The 21,656-nt window shown below is 35.0% G+C and overlaps 1 protein-coding gene across 1 annotated transcript in view; it reads left to right on the top strand.

Moving 5' to 3' along the window:
• The window catches only part of LOC148300331 (uncharacterized), a 54,723-nt gene extending 33,732 nt beyond the window's left edge, over nt 1–20,991 (top strand). The window contains exons 3-7 of the mRNA XM_088274937.1: nt 2,795–2,886; nt 2,967–3,068; nt 19,824–19,940; nt 20,415–20,614; nt 20,937–20,991. Coding sequence (XP_088131063.1) covers nt 2,795–2,886; nt 2,967–3,068; nt 19,824–19,940; nt 20,415–20,614; nt 20,937–20,991 — 566 coding nt within the window. The remainder of the gene's footprint in view (nt 1–2,794; nt 2,887–2,966; nt 3,069–19,823; nt 19,941–20,414; nt 20,615–20,936) is intronic.
• Nucleotides 20,992–21,656: the final 665 nt, after the last annotated feature.

Raw genomic sequence — 21,656 nt, 5'->3', positions numbered from 1 at the left:
AAGATACTTGGTATAGTTTTGTAAACATAACATAAGGTCATAAAGTGATTAAATTCGATAGAGTGTGACGTATTCGTCGACCGAGGTAACAGACTGTTTAACTCAATCGGTACAACAGTCAGAATGTCCCCAAGTTAAGCAGTTCCTTTTTTAACAGTAATATAATTATTAAATGTTGGTTAATGTATATCCTCCAATAAAAAGAGGGTATGTATAATTTCCGAAAATTTTCACTGTTGAGCATTCAGTCATAATTTATTCACCCGCTCTTCAATCTTGACTCTCGATTTTTTACTGACTATTTTTGACTCTCGACTTTCCAGTTTTCCACGCCTTTCTACGCCTTGCACCGCTAATGTAGTGGGGTGTCCAAACGTTTTTCATTTCCGCTCAGAGCTGGAATCATTGTGTGAATTTTTAACAACGGATTAGGAACATAAATTTAATGGAAAACCGAAAAATTTATTCACTCCCCCCTCCTCAGGAAATAAAAAGATTGCAAACGTTAAATTATAACGTTTTAATTTGTCGGAAGGCCGACATTACCGCCGGTTTACTAATTAGTGGTCGGCGTCGGAAGTGGAACGTGGCACACGGAATACGGAACAAGACTCGTTACAAAATAATTCCATTCCATTTTGTTAAGCACCTCAAAACAAATACCTCGCATAAAAGGTTCCACTAAATTAATTATTACTTCAGGTTAGCCGTAAATTGTGTATCCTGGTGTAGTTATTATATTGAGAAATTTGATTTTGTATAACGCTTATGGTGAGTGCACTAATAGACTATTCGTACACGTCCAATTAAAAAATGAGTAATTGATACTATGCTGGACGTACATAAATATAAGCGAAATTTGGAAGCAACTTGAGTAATCAGTGCCTTACGCAGCATTGACTGTCATGAACTCTGTGGGTTAAAAGAAGAATAATAAACAATAAGTATCTGGAATGTGGATTTTATCGTGAAAAAGTATCGAATACATGAAATCGCTTTCCTGCATTTAAGTCGATTTATAGAATTAATAATGTTCTTGCATGTCGCGGTTTGTGACGTCAGTGTTTACTTTTGTTGTTTTGTACCTGGAGAGAGCCAGAGAGCGTGTCGCACGACGCCGACGGCACGATGCCACTAATGACAGGGTAGGCTGCAGGATTGACACATTGCGGAGTGCATTGTTGCACATTCGATATGTTCGCAGTGTTGGTATTACGGCACGCGGGCGCGGGTCGTGATCTGATGGAAGAAATCGGATAATCTCCCTTTGTGGCCGCACCGCGGCGCGGGCGCGGGTGACACAATCATCGCTCGAAATCGCATTACTTCCGAGACTGTCGTGTAATCACACTCCGATACATGCATTACATCGCGTACGCGAGCGATAATTACTCGAAATGATCACGAGTGATTTGCTCCAATTGCCGCCCCGTAGGACTAGAAAATAATAAACCAGAATACAATGTTTATTGATGAACAGAACACAATGTATTTTGATACATGAATTCATACAAGTAGATCTAACTTTACCCCACGAGTTGACCTAAACATGTTAATCCGGGAGTTTTTAAAACTTACGAAGTGCTGTTGGTCAATACGCCTTGTTTTTGATGAATACAGATTGCAAACACCCAAGTATGTGTTCGTTATTTCAACTTTGATGGCCTTAGGAATACCATTATAGACATCTGTGTGAAAAGTAAAATAATTTAAATAAACTTCAAATTCAATTACATTTATCAATTTATATAGAACAACTCGTTTTCAAATATTTTAACAAGGAGTAACAGCTTAAACTAACGTTAGAAAAAAATATAAATCAAACCAAATCGTGCGGCGATTCAAGATTTCTCTGTTTACTATATTTTATTTTACGCGACCTTTTTAAATTGCGTTATTGAATATGCTGATTCACAATTTATCAATAACTTATCGGAATGAATTATGTATGAATGCAAACACAATGCGGTGAGTCGTAATGACAAGTTACCAGGGGTGAGAGTTGCCTTATGCCATAAGTACCTACCTGAGTTCACGCGCCGAGTGTCTACTTGCGCTGAGTACCTACCTACCTACATCCAGTCACCAGTCACCAGTCACTAGTCGCATCGCACCGACGTGGTGAGATTCATTACTCGATAATAAAAAGTGAATTGGTGCAATCTTCTTCGTGGAACACAATCTCTCCTCGCCTCTAATTAGTATTACTGCCGAGCTATTCTATTGTCAGATTCCTCGGGACCTGTATCTGGTAGGTACGGACTAGATGTACTGTACTCGCGGTAGATACTCGCTCTCGGTACCGATATTGCATTTTATTACGTAAATCAGTTCTCGAATAAGGCAGTCGAGATACTCGCGTGAAATTATGGAAACAATATTAAAAGTAACTTCCGAGTTCTCAGAGAAGAAGGAGACGATTTGAATAAATCTGCGGCGTATCGTACTCCAATTGAGAATTCTCCATTAAAAGTTAGTAACGAGATAAAGTCGTTACGTGTTTGGACGCGAACTGTAGATACACTTTACTCTTTTGTCGCCGAATTCAATAAGCCGACATTATACAAACGAGATATTGAGTTAAGATCGTCCGATAACCGGAATACGAAAGTTGACGAAGTTAGGAAAGTAAGCCAATAATAGCGTGCCCGGGACAGATCTCATTAACCATTTAGTTCCGTAACACTGTTATTAAAGATCAAAGGGTGTGTCCATTAAGACGAAATCCTGTTAGAGTTCCGAGCCCCTCGGGACCCGCACCCTCGCCGCGACTACATGACCGTCTGTGTTGCAGATACCTCCTACTCCTACCATCCGGCCATCCACGACGACACCTTCGTGAGGAGGAAGCAGCGCCGGAACCGCACGACCTTCACGCTGCAGCAGGTGAGTGTCGGCTCGAGTGGCTGGCTGAGCGGCGAGCGCGGTGAGTAGCCCCTTTACTGACTCGACTTGTCTGCCCGCAGCTCGAGGAGCTGGAGACCGCGTTCGCCCAGACCCACTACCCCGACGTGTTCACCAGAGAGGATCTAGCCATGAAGATCAATCTCACGGAGGCCAGAGTCCAAGTGAGTGAACCCTTCATTTCCTTCGCGAGTCGATAACTTCCTCATGCGGCGGAGTTCATAGACAAAGTGTCCCCGATGAAAGTAATTGAATTTTGAATGTTTTCAATTTGATTTGTTCGTTGTCTGCGGATTGTGGCGGCTTAATGGGGTAACTCGGCGCCCGAGCGTAGCGCCGGGGCAGGGCTGGCGCGAGTCATTACTCGCTTCTGCTGACCAACTGCGCGCTGCTGTAGAAGGATTAGTAGATAATACTTTTATAGGTACGCACCCTTGATAATAATTATTATTACGAAGCTTCACAAAGGGATCGAGGGGTAGATGTTAAGTACCATTTTCACACTGCCCGTAACGTGTTATTATTGGCTTATGTCATGTAAAAAGTAATTCGTTTTTTGAGATTTTTAAAATCACTTTTTAAAAGAAAAAAAAGATCACGTTCTAAATATTATTAACAAAAATTATATAAATAATTTGTGAAAATTGTTTAATGACTGTAAATGATTAGTTAGGTGCACATAAGGTGTCATTATTGGCTTATGTCATGCAATTCGTTTTTTTTTTTAAATTTTAAAATCTCTTTAAAAGAAAAAAAGAAGACGTTTTACATATTCGTATTATTAATAAAAATTATATAAAGAATATGTGAAAATTGATGAATGATTGTAAATAATTACTTAAATTTTAAGTAATAATTAATAAGATGCCCATAACGTGTTATTAATGGCTTATGTCATGTAAAAAGTAATTTGTTGTTTGAGATTTTTTTTAACAAATTTTAAAAGGAAAAAAATAAAAAAGTTTTACATACTATATTATTGATAAAAAATAGATAAACAATATGTGAAAATCGATGAATGATTTAAAATAATTAGTAAGGCATCTAAATTGTGGATTTGGAAAAGATTCCGTCAGTCGGTCGGGGGGTTGACTAGCGACTAGTGACTAGGGGTTGAGCGGTGCAGGAAGGGCGCGACGGGGAGGGAAAAGGGGAAGATCTCGAGAAGAACGTTTCGAGAAATGTCTAGTTTAATAAAAGTGCTGAGGTGTAACATAAAATATGGTTACAGCGATACAGAAACTTATCGGGTAAATACATTTAGGTGGAATGTTGGCAAAACGTGGCAGAGTTCATCTTTTTAGGGTGAAATAATCCCCTTTCAAATAAAACTGACAGATAATTTGGGACATAAATAACTTCCGGCGGAACGTTATGTTACCTAGTGATGGAGCTACATGTATACCTCTTCAAGCGAGCTACCTAGTACCTGCACAGCACTGAGAGGAAGGTGCGATTGAAAACACTAAAACGTTTATGATTATTTTTATGCCTTTCGAATACTCCTGAGGGAAGTATAAATGTCGTGAAAACGTTCTGATTAAATAGAAACCATTGGTTATTTTCTTTAGTTGTTTTTTTTTCGAATTGGGATATCTCAAATAAAAGTGTGGCAAGACGATGTATGATAGATGTTCGAATGGTGATATAAGGAAAGAATGCAAGGCTGAAATAAGTAATAACGATAAAATTAGGAAAGATGTGTCTAGATGGTTTGGGCATGTGAATCGAATGAGCGAATAAAAAACAGTAAAATAAATGTATGAGACGAATATGGTTGGTAATAGAAGCAGAGTAAAACTTGATGTGATCAAGTGTTTCAAATGGGTGCGGTCACATCAGGAGTCGGAATAATCGGCGGGTGGTAATAATGTGGAAATGCATTAATGCGGAAGTGGCGAAGATTGTTTGCAAAGGCCGATTGGTGCGGCGTTCTATTCTCTCTGCCTACCTCAGCGGATAAGGGGCGTACCATCACCATAGTTAGTTAGTGTTCTAGCCATTCGTGTGGAATACACAGCTCTTTAAGTTAAAACGCCTTTGGAACTTGGAGCAAGATCGAAACGGTGACATGGAGAGTAATCGTGCTTTGAGTGCTTGACGCCATAACATAACCATAACACCATACCAAATATTTGCCCTGATACAATATCGATTATGATCTTGTATTTTTAATTTTCTGATTAAATTCCCGGAACTTTTTGATGAAGGTGGTATGTAAAACCGAAACTTAAATAATGGTCAGAAAACTGTCGATTGATTTTTCTAATTACGAACAATTCTACCTTTTGTATCAGGGAAAATGTTTGCAACGACAACATTACTACTGCTTCTACTTTTATATCCATCGTCATTACTAATTTGCTCTTCTGAATCTTTCCATTTTCGTAATAACACCATAACACCCCAAAGCTAGAAGAAAGCATACTCCTGTGCAATAAATAAGCATTTTAAAATTAATGAGGAATTTCGTACATTATGTCTCAGTTTGTATAAATTATAATCATCATGTACTACACGATGACTACAAACTGTTGTTATTATATGACCTTGTTGCAAAATATAGTACCATTCCTACCCACCCGGTGGCGCTCCGTGGTGGCGAGGGTCGGACGATAAGAAACGGTTCCCATAAAGACAACAGAAAGCTCAAGTCGCTTTTAATAAATAGATATAATGTTGTGAAGGAGGCAGGACTGCCTCGCGGGGGCGGCGGGGCGCGGGGGTCCCGGGGGATCAGGAGACCCGCAGGGGGAGGGAAAGGCTCTCTGCGATGGATTACGGTTAACTCGTATGATTTACCTTTTCACATAACAAGAATTTTCTATTCACTTTCATTCTTTCTGTTGCAAAAAGGAAACCAGTTGCTCTACTGATCCCTTTATTTTAACAAATATCGTTAAACACATTTAAACGTCCCGGAGCTAAATAGGTTAACACGTTCTGTGCGTTGAACACGGCTGCCGTGTCCATACAAATATTGCAGCCACGCATTGACGGAAGTCTTCGTAATAATTCGTAGCCGGTTTTATGTGTTTTAAAAACAAGAAAGTATATGTTTATTAATGATGTTTAAATAGAAAGTAGAATTCGATTATGAACAATGTAATGGATTTTCAAAACGACATTATTTTATACTCATTGAATACGTAAGCCGCTGATTTTCCCCCCTTTTCCTTAATAAGTGTATAGGGAACTGCAATTAGACAGACAACAGAGTAGGATTACACGTATGTATATACCCTATTTAGAAATCCAATTAGTATTTCACCTAAAAAAACGATAGACAATATAAAAATACTTTAGGCCAACCCTCACGCATTATATAATATTCAAATCCATTTAAACTCTAACTTATCTAGTATATATTATAATCGTTTTGTTCTGCATGTGCTTTAAACCAATATAAAAGAAGGTGTTATGATTATGCTAAAGCTAAACGAAACTTTTGACGGCAATAAGAAACAAATTAGCAAAATTCTGTTTTATTGCATTTTATTAAAACTTTCGTTCGTTAAAAAAAAAGTTTTATTAAATTACTTGTATTTGAAAAACTCAGTTTTATTAGCTAAAAATGCCAACAATACGCAGAACCCATTCTAAAAATTGCAAAAATTAAATGATTTTCATATAAAATTAAGGTAGATCAAAAAAAATCCTAATTTCATACGCAAAAATGAATTGTAGGTAGGTACTTATGGGATTGTTGTTGTAGACCATCTGTTTGTAAGAATATTAGGCACAAGGTACATAATATGCAAACATTAGTTTTATACGATCAAATAACAACATTCAGCAATATTTGAAGGTAGACCTAGATGTGCATGAGTACCTAGAGAATATCTTACCATTTGTACTACGAATGTGAGGCTTAAAAACTACGATAGTGAAAATTACATAATATACGTATGTATTTCTCTTTTATTTATGATTTTTCCTTAACACTAAGTGTTTGAGAATTGAATAACTCTTCTTATAATAAAATGGAGTGAAAGCGATACCTAACACTTACTGGGAGTCAAATTGAATAAAGTAACAATCTTTTCAAACTGGAGTCCGCACGTCGCGCGCCGGTCGCACGTCGCACGTCCAGGGGGCGCGGGGGCGCGGGGGGCGCAGCGCCGACCCCAGGGAAGGGACTCGGTGTCCGATTGCGATCCATTTTCACAAAATGTTAGGAACGATCGTTACGTGGGGTGCTGGTACTGCACGACACACACATTACACCATAACTACCAAACAACCTGTCAAGATGCTGCCTTTGCCTATTACAAACCCACACAATGGACCTGACACCCATTATATACTTACAGCTAGAACTATCATTTGTTCAAAAAATAAAATAAATATATGTTGTATAAATACAGGAAACCTTCAAATTCAAAACGTGCTTTGTTATTGTTAATGTTAAAAGGAGATTCAATAACCTCAATAGGTGCCAATATGGAAGTTGGGAATTTTACAGGGCTTACGACCTGCCATTGGCTGATTTTTTTAATCAATTTATGTGTACGCATCGTATATACGCGTAATGTTCCATTCTACAAACGATACGTGTATTACATTTAACCATATTGTTAATTTTTGAAAAGTTGTATTATGTTTAAAACACTTTAAATTTTCAGTACAAATTTCATTGAAAATTGTGAGTTAAGTAGACGTGTTTTTTTATCCGTGGGATGTTTTTTTACAACTTATTTAACATACTTTGTAATACTTGAAAATGCATTTTCAGTTTATTATAATTATTTTTAGACCAGTTTCACTGTAATTCACTGTTATTAGAATATTTTAAAACATTTGTTCACAAAAGCTGTATTTCACTTTCCCTAGAGCTATTTAAATCAAGATTTTTTTTTGTTTATATCACAGCATAGAGGAAAAGTTTATAAAGATGGGAATACAGAAGTTAAGGTGTCGACAGAACTCCTATTTGGGGTAAAATTCAGATTTTTTTTTACAAAGGATCAAAGTATTTTGAACTTAAAAATAATTTGGATTGGGTAAAATAAAGAGAGGATAAAAAAATATTATATAATTCATAAATATAATTCAAATGTTGATTATTTTGACCTTTCAATTAAGAATGTTTTAAAAACGCCCCGTTCTGAATAAATGTTTTCTACAAAAAATATCATTCGTAAGTTGTGTAAATGCATAATTGTGTAATTGAGTTTCCCACTTCGCAGAACTTTGACACGAGTAATAATACAATTAAATTGATTCGGAACACAAATGCGATAATCCCCATCGAATTTGTAGCGTTTTATTTTTGACAGCGCGGCCGCTTATTCCATTATCATATTACGGGTCCATCTACCTACTACCTACTACTCGCACCCGCTACGGCCTCCACTCCCACACACCTACAAATAGTACTTATTTATAAAATTATTTATTATCATACTATATTTCCGCTATCAAAGCTAAAAGCAATTCGGAAAAATTTAATATTTTACGTATTATAACTAATCCAACTTTAAAATATGATATATTAACTTACTATGAAAAAAAAAACATTCTAAGAAAAGTATAAGTATGTTTTTTGATAATCTCGATATTATTAATATTTTTTTACTTTTTTTCAATGGCGAAGCTGCTGCCGGCTCGATTTTATCGACGTCAAGTTAAAGTCCACTAAAATTTTCTAGATATGGCATTATGCGTGACGTTCATATTTTGTTATTGGCTCACAGTAGGAACTGAATTCGAGGCTGATTGATACTTTGATCAACTTTCGTATCAATCACATTTGAGAGAAAATCAATAATAATTATTAGTGTAACTGGCATAATAACATCACCAATTGAAGCCTGTCACATTATACGAGTAAGTAACCCTGTGTAGGTACTTCACTTCATATTACACTATTATTATTAGACATTTGTATAAAGTTATGCGGGCAATAAATCAAAATGTTCTTCAATTGTGTTCACTCGATACTCCTAATTAATATAATAAATAAATATGCTGATTCTTTTAACCCTTTCAGATAGCAGAACTATAATCTCAGATTATATTACATTGCTCACCGTGCAACTGTGATATGAATGATATTATCATTTTATGTTATATTTATCAATTCACCGTGTCAATGTGAATATTTCGCAAGTAAAATGATCCAATTTTAACTTAATAGCAAAGCAATAATCACGCCGCTTCACCGCAGAGGTGGGTAGAGAGGATAGAACGCCACACCACTCTGTTGTTGCAATCATTCATGGCTAATTCATCACTAAAATGAAAATACTGTGGTGCTTTTTTTCCTCTTCATTTCTAATATTCGCTAATTAATCATCACGAGAAACACAAGATCTTTGTATGATTTTAAAAAGAAAATAAGTTAATTTTTTATAATTTATATTTAAAACACTAACTTTGTGATTTTACATTTAAAAATTAAAATGTAACTTTGTTTTGAAATCACTATAAAATGAATAAATTAAAGTGCTTTTAAAACAAATTTACAGTTTAATTATATTATTATAAAAGTTTATTTTGTTGCGGTTTAGTTAATAATTTATTAAATGCTAGGAATTATTTGTAACCTTATATTTTTATATACGTAGGTATATACAGTTATGTGATGGATTCATTAAAGTTGGTTTTTTTTTTAATATATTAACCTAGAAAATATATTACCTAGTATATTTACCTACACACCATATATGTAAAGTAAAACAGTGTAAATACATAGTGAAAAAATTAATATTCTTGACTTCGTAAATAGCGTATTTTTTTTCAATATTTTGTTTTATCAGAGAAAGTAAGAAAAACAATCTAACAATCAGTTGGCGGGTTTTTCTTTTCTTGTATAAACATCTTTTTATATGATGTATGAGTTTGTAATTGTATAACAACTTTGCTTCAATGCTTAAGAATTTGGAAAGATAAACTAATAACATCTCCACGTCTCTTTTTACTCACAAAGTTATTATTAAGAAGAAAATTGTACCGCCAGCGCGAGTAGCAGTAAATTCTTTTACCCCACCATAATGTGATATAAAATATATGATTATTTAGTAAGTGGTATGTGTATGTATGTATGTGTGTGTGTAGGTGGGTGGGTGATGGCGGAATCCGAGAAAAGTTGCTAAACATTTTAATGTATTAGACGGAAAGCAGCAGTTAGTAGGTAGGACTTTCTGATCGACAGCAAAACACATTAGCCACTTTATTTTCCATCATCGCGACTCACGAGGCTTACTGCCTCCTGCGAGTTGCACTTTCTAAGTACCTAGGTACACACGTATCCGACATAGCTTCGTCGAAAATTACTATCCTTTAAAAAATTGTATTTATCTGATATTTAAATATTATTCATTTGATAATATGAATTTATACAAAAGCGCTAAAAAAGGACTTTTAAGCACTTCACGAAAGTGAAATTATTTAATAATAGGCAAAAAATATTCCCATTAATTGATTACACTTTATGATAATATTTATCCATATTTAATTTATATTTCACTTGGTAGGTATATACCACCATATCTCAAAATGTACTTCAAATAATGCAGAATGCATCGATACATGTATCTCAATAGATTATTGTAAAAACAGTATTTACCCATTAAAATAAAAATTGAAAAAGTTTAACTTCGGATCAAATAGAAATAAAGGACGGCTGAAAAAAATCGCCTTTATCATTTGATTACAAATCTTCAGTTTTGTTTTATTTTAATCTATGCGACGTCGATTGAAATTGCTAAAGAAATATAGCAGAAGTGGCAAAATACCACATTGAAAACATATTTTTTTGAAAAAAAAAATTAAAAGAGTTATTTGTTTGAAGATTGAAATACTTTTTGGATAAAAATAGTGATTAAAATACACGTTTTATGGTGTTCGATTTCGTCGGACGAAAATTTGGAAATATGGACGGTTGATTGTTAAAACGAATGAGCGCAATAACCGACACATACTGCATACGAGTATACTTGTATGTATAGCTATAATATGTTCGTAGCACGGGGATGTTAACGGAATATTTTTCCTCGTAATACTTTGCGCTCGGAGCGGTGCGCCACCGTACCTTATTACTACTAATAAGTACCCCCTTTAGCTCTTGTGAGTCAGTTTTCCGCCGCTTAACGCACACGTGACAGAATTATGATGTATCAAATTCGTTTACCGGCAGCAAAGTTCGCTAAGAAGTTAATGGTCTCCTTATACCATACTTTTGCGCCTTTACTCGGTACGGAGTACAGAGTATAGAAAGTGGAAGACGCGTTATTTCATAATATTTCGCGATATATTGCTGGAATTAAATTTCATACTCCGCTCGCCTGTTTACGATAACCTTTTCAGCCTTCTTCAGGAAGATTATGAGACAACAGACAACGAGGCAATCACATTTAGTGCCATCTTGCGGTGGCGGTGGGGTGAACTTACACTTTACATGCGGCTTAAATTATACAACACGATGTCTATGAGGTTCCTTGAAGTTATTGAAACTTTAGTATTACGTCTTCACCATTTATGTATGTATTATTAAGACAAATTACATAATATTTAACCGCATGCGACTGTACAAACTAGTCGTGAGTTGTTTTTTTGCTCCTAATTTGTTCGTTTTTAAGACTGAAAATAAAATGTCTCTGCGTAATTATTAACAAAATCAATTGATCAATAACTACAAATATAAATATGTATAACAGATTTTTGTACGTATTAACATTGTCGATAGGAATGAATTAAACATTTAGCCATTAGCTATACATATTTATTTTAATTTTGGATGTTGTTAACCGACAAATATTGAATTGAATTAATCAAAATGAAACACGAATAGAGTAACGGTGAACTAACGGAGTAACGTGTGAGGACTTGGTACTGAGAAATATCATATAGTAGTTACCACCGCTCCTGCTACGGGGGCTGCAATATACCGAGCACGGAATAGAAATCATCGCAAGTGTGTTCTATTTGTTTACTTATTTTAATTCGTTTTGAAATTATAATATTTATACGTATTATTGATTCCTTTTTTCATTAATTTATTATTAGATTAAAACCAATATTTTTAGCTTTTCCACTTTTTTAAGCTAAAAATATTGGTTTTAATCTAATAATAAATTAAAAATGCAATTCCATCACGAAGTGTCAGTGGATAATATAAACCTTTTTTCATTAGTTATTTTTACTTAAAAGATAATTTAATTAATTTTTAGCATCTTCTATATGAGACGTGGTTTGCCTAGAACATCATGTGAATATACCCTCCATGTACCGAGTCTGTGGAGAACCTACTGTTAACCCTCTCCACGCTACTACTCCTTGAACACTCTCGAGACATCACTTATATCACCTAAAAACATAACCTCTGCCAGTCATTACGGAAACATGCTTGACGATTCACCGGGTTGCTTGTATATTACTGTAGTATTAAAATATCGGGATATCTTCAAAGTAACCATCAAGTATTTTCATCTACGATAATTTTCCGAGTAATTTATATACTTTTTTTTTCAAAGTCAATTTCCTCTTATTATTCATGGCTATTTAAATTTTCATGTTATTTTCATATTAAAAAGAACAAGCGAAACTGCATTTTTTACTTTTGTATTTTTGTATTGTATTTTTATATATGCACAAAATAAGTGTACGAAATTTCAAATTGATTCAACAAAGAAAAGTGAGTAAAAATTACAATAATTTTGGAGGATACTTAATATTTAAATCAAATAAAAAGTACAGATGTAATGATTTCTAAGTGATTTTATCTCACTATACTTGCAGCATATATAATTGTTATACTGTGCAGACATTACATCATATAATGCAGTATATTATATATGTGTTTGTGTGTGTATAGCGTGTATGTAGGTACCAAGTACAGAAGCGCATGTGGGTTTATTAAGTTTACTTTTCAAACAGAGGCGGCGCAGGATGATTGCGCTTGCCCGAGGCGGCGGAGCCCGGTGTAATATATTTACCTAATAGGCACCACGCCCTCTGCCTGCCCCGGAGGGACGACACAGTGATGATATTATTATTTCATAATTACGGTTTCTTTATTCACATTACCAGTCGGGCACAGCTTACCCCTGCAAGCGGGAGGAAATAACTAGACGTAGAGTATTTGGAAAAGACGATTATAATTGATAAGTAGTATTTTTTTGTTGCTGAAGGTACATATGTTAGCAACATATTCATCTTTAATTTCATCTCGTAGAAAAATAAAATTGGTACGAAATACATGTTTCAGAATCAATATGATAATAAAGATTTTATAATCAGAGTATGCGAATCTTTATGCAGTTTAACCGATTTATCAAAAGAAATTTAGTTTCAAAACATTTTTTTATTAGATTTATGTTTTTTACTGATGTATTCTTGAGATCAGCGTTTTATAAAATAAAAGAAATACTTAGCTTTTTTCACTATCATTTTATTAGACTAGAGATGTGTTCAGTCACTAGTCAAATAAAATAAAATAAAATAAGTGGAAAAAGTTATATATGTAGTTGTTGTTTTATTATATAAACAAATCTTGTTACTACTCAATGTTTAGATATGAATATAGTTAATCTGTATTCATATGTTATATTTATATATATATATATATATATATATATATATATATATATATATATATATATATATATATATATATATATATATATATATATATATATACACACGCACAAACGAGGAGAGGTATATAGTGGATGGGTCATTTTTAAATAATTTATTGGCGAGAAGGGCGGAAAGTAGGCGAGTGCAATCCTTTCTTGCGCTCCCACCCGCCCAGGGCTGGGGCTGGAGGGGAGGTTCCCGCCCCTCCTGAGATCGTTACTTAAACAAATTTGTTTCCCAAACCCTCGACTTTATGGATGAGGTTTAAAATTGCCACCCTCGCGTAACTGCCAACAGGGAAGCCGGTGTAGAGTACAGAGTACTGTGTAGTAGCAGCGGGCGGCAGGTACAGCGCGATGCGATGGCTCCGTGTAACCTCGGAAAGGGCTTACTCCGCGGTTAGGATTTACGATGATCGAGACCTAATTTGCCGTTACATTGCGTGGTGGAGCGCTACCAGAAGCGTATTGAAGATTAACTTTTTTTTCAGTAAAAAATATTTGAGGTATTTTTTTTATTATGTTGGTATATAATTTACATGCATTATTATTTTCCTCAAAATAAAATATTTTGGAATGATTCTCCACTCTGTCAGTGAGCAAGTTTTATATTTAATATGTTATTAATAAAATCATAATATTTTATAATGAAATAACAAGTTTGTAGTTTTTTCCAGGTATACTTTTTTGACAAGTGACCGCGATTCGTCGTTACCTACATCATTAGACTGGTAGTGGTAGGCTATAAAAAATCTGCATTTATATACACTACTAGACAGGGGTTGAAAAGCATGGTTTTAAACAGATTTTATTACATTTTATTACAAAAATAAGAAGTGTATTGTAATAATAATTAGGTTGTGCAAGAACTTAATTACTTATAGCATAAAAATAACACGCGACGCTACAAATTATCATAAATTTACATGAAAAACACGAAGAAAATAATTAAATATGGTTTTAAAAAAAAACTTTTTGAATACATAAACAAATATTGTTAAGAATGAAAAAAACTGTTTTACAACATTATCTTTTTCATACGTTTTATTATATTGACTTTTTCTTTAGTATAAAATGGTATAGTGTGAATAACAATTGATTTTGTAAGTACGGACCTGTTGGCGCCTCACTTTACCTAAATCTTGTAATCTCGTGAAGGAGGTATTTCGAGTTAAGTCGAGAGAGGTAAATACAAAGGTGTAAGCACAAGTACCTGGATAATATAATTACCTAATATAATAATGATAGTAATCTACTTGAGACCGTTACTGACGATACAAGTACCTACGAGTACATATTGGTTTTATAGCATCAGATACGATTATTTACCTACGCAAAAGTTCATTAATTAGTTATTCGGTTTAGATCTGCAATTCGATATATTATTTTATAAATTATTAAAATATATGTAGTATTGATGTTTATTTTTCAAATTGAAAAATGTTCAATTTCAATTTCAAAGTATTTTTGTAGCTCTGAGCGATTCGTTATTAAATATAGAAGTTATGTTGTGGAAAAGTGTATTCGAGTTAAGACTAAAATTCACACTAACCGTGGCGGAATCGACTCACAATCTGACTTCAATTCAATTCAATTGTTAAAAAAATATATTCTAAGATTATTTACCTGATTTTATTATCATTTCGGCATTTCTTGTACCACATTATTAAACATTTCATTGAACCAAAGACTTTTTCAAAGAATTTTTACTCTCCTTAAAAAAATGCAACAAATTGCTTCCCGAAAACACGACAATAAACAAGTTTCGTTATTTAAAAAAATGTTTTGTTTCCAAAGTGGAAGAGAGAAGTCAGAAAGACCATGGAACTGATCATGGATTAGTCATTTCCCCGTAAAATAATATAAAATTAATACCGCCGTAAATATATGTAAAGTAAAAGATAACACACATACTACAGAAACAACTTTCTGTGGTAAGTACATTAAAAAAATTCTAAACTGAAAAGGTTTGAAGATGGTCTCAGAGGGATTGAAACACGTGAAAATACACAACGTATCCCGGTACTTTATTTTTAAAATTAAAGCAATAATGATTTACTTCGTCGGACCACAAATGGTACTTCAGTTGAAATCAACTCTAACAAATACATACTACTCAAATATTTGTATTGTTTATCCCATACAGGCCTAAGGGGCAGTACAATTAGAATGTGTCGTATGTTATTAATACAAGCGATGCGCCTACCTAAATCAAATATTGAAACATATGAAACATTCATTGCGGGTTACCCAAATTATCGTCTTAGTCTATGTTGATTTAGAATATTATCAAACTCCAAATAATGCCTACTCTTTTTTAATTTGTATTTATCAATGGATGAAAAATTATTATTCACTTTTAGAAAGTGTTGAAAACAAAGAAAAAAATCTCTTTCTGTATCGTACAACCTTATGTTTCATGAAAGCTTCGCGTGGAAAGTTTATAACATAATCGCATTACACAAAATAAAGGGAATGCAGATTAGCAGGGCGGCGGCTTGGGGAAGCTGTGGGGGAGGGGGTTATAGTTCCTCGAAGATACATTTTTTAAAGTCCTCATGAAAAATTCACCACCCTGTATCGCCGCTCTATCCTTCCCCTTACCCTCCGCCGCTCTCCCCCCCGCCAACTCGGCCCCACGGGGGAAGAATCTATGGGAATCAGTAACTTGATACCTTCACTTTTACAATCATAAAACGTCATTTAAAATTTAGACAGATCCATTTTACCATTATCTGCATGATTTACGCTTATTTCTAATATAATATATTATAATTATTTTCAGTATTTTAACTAAACAATTAATCTTATTTGTATTTTCAGTCGCTCCTACTGACACCGTTATACGTGACACATTTTTATTATTATACATATTAAATAGTCAATATGTCTTCTTAGAATACTTCCTGGAGAGTTAGATCGATCGTCACTTGAATGAAATCACTGTATTATCTGATGCAGTGTACAGTTCCTTACGTAACGTTAAAAGTTTAATAGACACGGATATGTGCGCTAGAAGAAAATAATCTAAAACTCTTTGTACCAGTTTATAAAGTGACTGCAAAAACATCGATTTTAGATTAAGGGGTTGGTAACAATTGATGACCACAACAGTGCTGCAGTGAGTAGCGAGAACAGTGGTATATTGTGAAGTCGGGTTTAAATAAAAAAGAACCAAAGGGTATTGTGTTCGGAGGGGAATCGTTAAACCACCATTAGACTGCGGGTGGCGAGGGCGGAAGGGGAGGGACGGGGGGGGCGCGGGTTTAGGGGTTAAAAATTGACTGTTCACCTCCACGAGGAGAGAACACGCGGCGAGGTGAAGTGAAGAAAGCGAGTAAATACTTGATAGCTTGGATTGCTTTCATAGAGTTATCTTTTTTTTAAGCATTTAAAAAACAATCTGTTTATAATTTTGTTGAAATAAAATTTATGCCCAATAAATACTTTTGTATAGGTACCATTTATGTAAGTGGTGAATGTTATTTCATTCTGATGATTTAAGAATTACGGACTTAAACCAGTTATTTTCTATAGTTATAGAAACTACTCGTACACTTTCACTTTTTTTCTTTATCGAAGGAATAACCCGCAAAGCGTCTATTTTAGATGCTTGTCTGCAGGTAGGATAGTCAGGGTAGGGAAGGTAAATTTAAAAAAATACATCACAAATACCCAGACCAATTGAAAATAAATCTTTCTCGAATTCATTTTGCAATTGGCGGGAATCGAACCCGCGACGCAGTCGAGCGTCAACCCAACTACGCCGCGGCGTCTGCCTATAAACTTTCATAGAACCATAAACCGATATGTAGGAAGATAAATGAAGCGGCAAAGTAATATCTACTCGCTACAAGTGCAATTTGAGTAACATAATGGGACGTGTTTGTTTGTTAAAACACAATATCCATTCTGTAATTAGTTCCAACCCCTTTGCGGCTGGCTACAGATTAGGGCGGGAGAGAATTTAGAGCGTAACAATTATTGTTAGTATTAATATTAGCTCGCAGATGTGCGGAACCTCCCGCGATGCACTCGCACGCTCGGCATGGCGTACCGGGTGGGTACGGGGTAACCTCGTCACACACCTCGCGGGCTATTTGCGAAGGATCGGGGTTCTAGGCGACCCCGAGCCGAGTCAACAAGCGCACATGCTCTCTGGCGGGTCGCGATACGGAACCGCCAAACAATCAGCGCCACCGCCGCCGCTCGTACAATGTAACTAGATGAACGATTCTCGTTCGCTTTGTCGGGCACTTTGCGCTACACGGAGTGTATTGTCACCCCACTCGGAGGGGATCGGCGGAGAGAGGTCACCGAGTGATGTAAACACAAAAGAATGACGCTTCTGTAATGAGAGGGGTGTTGCGGAATGAATAACAGCTTCGCGGAGTTGAAGGGGATGTGCGAGTAGTACGAGAGCGGTGTTCCGTGTTCCGTGTTCCGCCTCCCCACTCTATCGAGACACGATTGAGTAAACTCAGTAAACTGTTTGTTATTCCGCTGAGCTACTCCAGACTTACCAAATATACTAAACAAGACCCCATTGTTTTATTTTCCAGTTCATTGTGTAATCCGATCCCTTCTCTTCGGCAAACTGGTTTTTCCAACCAATTATAAAATCTATTGTGACACGTGTTTCGATCATTTTCAATCACCGTATGTGAAGCTAAGTCTAAATTTTAGAATTGTATCCTTGGGACGTTGAAGGATGAAGAGGGGGCAGGGATTGTTTCTATTTTTATTTATTGATTATTCATATTTTTTATCAGTGGAATCATGGACATTAAATTAATTTAAATTAAAAGTGGACATTAATTCTTTTTCGATTGTGAAAAAGGAACTATCGCAAAATAATTTGTGACAATTTTTTATTTGTTTTCAAAAATATTTAATTTAATTACTAACATAAAATTGTGTTAACTGTTTAAAATTTTTTGTATATCAAGATGGTGTTGTAGATTCTGAATAAACTATCATCAAATATAAATTTGACGGTGTCAGGTCAAAATTTTTCTGCCTAATTCTTAATGTCTTATGCTATACATGCGCTAGCAAAACTACTTATTAAATAGGAGTAAATAAAATTTAAGAGCTAACCTTTACATATACAACTAAATCAAAGTTGAATAACAAGAATTTTACAAATGTTTGTATAGGTTCAAAGTATTGTACTCTAACTTTGGGGTTGCTTCGATTCCACTTTAACACGTTCTTCTGACTGTAAAACAAAATAATAATAAAAAACAATTAAAATTGCCTAAGGCCAACACAATGGACAATCAATTAAGTTCTTTTAAAAATATTGATGGTATAAGCTGATAAATATACTTAAAATGATTTCATTATTTTAATATTATTAGTGCTACTTTATAAGAATACCTTTAAAATGATTTTATGAAAATTGAGAACGTAAAAAAATAAGCCATATAAGCTAAATAATAAATACCGCAAGAATGATAACGCAAATGAAATATACAAACACAGAGTGCATTAGAGGGTTAGAGGGTGAACTCGGTTTTAAAGTAATAATGACACGTAATCCCTTAAGCTCATTTCCCTCAATAATAGTAAAGCTACACAGACCTGCGCGCTGAAGGGGATGAGCGCTGGAGTGGGCCCTGCACTCTGCCCACTGTGTAGTGTTACTTGCAGCACACCCCGAGGGCTGGAAGAGACTGAAAATATGCTTTTTAAAATACCACTTCTTTTCAGCTGTAGACTTACTACATTATTTATCTACAGAAATATGTAAGACATGAATAACAACACGAGAAATAATGTATTTAGATCTATAATTCAAAACGAATTAACAGCTGCTTATATTATTTTAAAAATAGTTGAGGAGATACAACGCAAACACAGAATTCAATCACCGGCCGACCTCCGAAGAGGACACATATTTCTTCAAGTCCGATCTTTTTTTGAAATATTTGGATTGGATATTTATTTTTTAGAAAATACATACTTTTTTTATATACTTACATATTTTTTATTCCTTTTCTTTCCATTACTCCTTTCTTTTCAAAACCATATAATTATTTCGAAGAAAAACTTATTTTTCCAGTGAAGGTGTTTCTAGAAAAAAAATATCAAATACGTAAAATGTTACCTGGATTTAGAGAAAATTAAGTTGCGAATTAACGAATACTGGGCCTTAAGAAAAATAAAGAATTCAAAATAAATAACTAGGAAGTAAACATGTGACAATAATAACATTTATAACAATAATTCGAATACAATTTTTTTCTTATTTCATCGACGTGAGTAACAAATATTAAGTCATTTTGAAAAAATGTAACGGATAGTGATCGTTCAGTAATTTCGTGTGTGTTGTAGGTTTGGTTTCAAAACAGAAGAGCCAAGTGGAGGAAGGCAGAGAGGCTGAAAGAAGAACAGAGGAAAAGGGACGGCCATGACGTCATGGGGAAGAGAGACGACATTAAGGAAGACAAGGTAATGAGTAAACAGAGTAAACAGAGTATAATAGTAAATAGTTTGTCACTTGTATAAAACATGATACAAAATAAGTTGCATATTAACATTTTGTCTGAATCCTTGTTCACAAATCTGGGTTTCTTCACTTAAGAGTAATTTTTTCTTAGCATTATTTGGCAGAGACCCTTTTATTTTGATGATCCTAGCCGGATCATTTAAAAATCTAATAAAAGTTTTCTTAAACCAACCGAAGATGGTTCCAGTGAACTCACACGCGAAGCGTCGTGAGACTTAATATATATTTAGGAGTTACGAAAATTTGAGTAGTGTGGTTGTATCCATGAAGTAAAGTAAAGTAAGTAAAGTGATCACTTAACCAACCTATGACAGGTCGTAAGCCCTGTAAATACCCAGATCTCTATATCTTTCTTTATCCATGTCAAGATGTCAAAAATGTACGTTGTATATGGTTAATAAGGCGTGTTCTTTTAGACGGACGACGGGAGGTTAACTTCATCTCCGGAGGTGTCGGCCATCGACGACGACCAGGACCACGACCACGATGTGGACGGCGACGGGGAGACGGAGGGGGAGGGGGGGCCCGCGAGCCCCGGGGGGGCGGGGGCGCTGGGGGCGCCCGGCCTGCCCGCGAGGAGCAGCGATCCTGGAGATACCCCTTCACCGGTTTCAAGGTAACACGCAGATAAATACATAAATACAAACATACATGGGTACGTATTATCCGAAACAAATTCTTAGTAGAGAGAGACTTATCTTCTTAAGGTCTAGATCAGTGGTTCTGAACCTTTTTGATGTCAGGGAGCAGTTTTCGTCATAAGGAAAATTCGCGGTACACCAAAACTAAAGATCCGAAAAACATACAAAGATAACTTCCAACTCGCATTTCTCCATACAAATTGCTAAGCCTTTTGCGTTTCTTCGTTTTAAGATTGGTTAATGTCAAGAAACCTAGCTCACACAAATTTGAGGTTAAAAACTGTAATAAAATTTCAGTTTTCATAGTTTCGCGGAGCACTTGCAACAAGCTCGCGGAGGATACTCAGGATAACCTGATAAGGTTAAGAACCACTGGTCCTAGATACATATCGTAGTCATACAGGAGAAAGTGACCAACTGCAGTTTTTACAAAAACATGATTATTAACTATTTGACATCTTACTAGCTTAATACTGCCCTGAAAAAAATCCCAGAGCGATTTTTAAATTGGAAGTGTAATATTTTGACTTGTTAAAAATGACTAACTGCATTGATGTTCATTTTCTTTACAAGCAAAAGTGACCAAGTGACACTTGGACATTATTGCCTGTTGTAACAATTTTCAACGCCATGAAGTTATTTATAGTTCTGTATGAAACATTTGACATTTAAATGTTTCTAGAGAAACAAAGTGACTAAATTTAAAGTCAAATGGCCAGTAGAGGTAAATTATTGATGAAAATATGTAAAAATCAAGAAAGAGTGATCCATATAATGTACATGAATTAAGATTTGACGATACGTTAGATCTCAAATCTTCTTCTAACCCTTATCCGCAACTAATGGTGCATAGGGCACTGCATCGTATTGATGCAGTTTTATCTTGATCGTTACTTACATGAAGGCAGGATGATCACGCCTGCGCTTCAGGGACCAGTCCAGGGTAATATGAAATAAATATTATAGTGTAAAATCACTAATATTTATTTTCAACCCCCCCTGGGAATCGAACCCGGG

The sequence above is a fragment of the Brachycentrus maculatus genome, unplaced genomic scaffold (assembly GCF_059751285.1).
Source record: "Brachycentrus maculatus isolate JH-2025_06_01 unplaced genomic scaffold, ASM5975128v1 h1tg000748l, whole genome shotgun sequence".
Taxonomy (NCBI): Eukaryota; Metazoa; Arthropoda; class Insecta; order Trichoptera; family Brachycentridae; genus Brachycentrus; species Brachycentrus maculatus.
The sequence above is the reverse complement of the archived record's forward strand: the minus strand, read 5'-3'. Positions and strand labels throughout refer to the sequence as shown.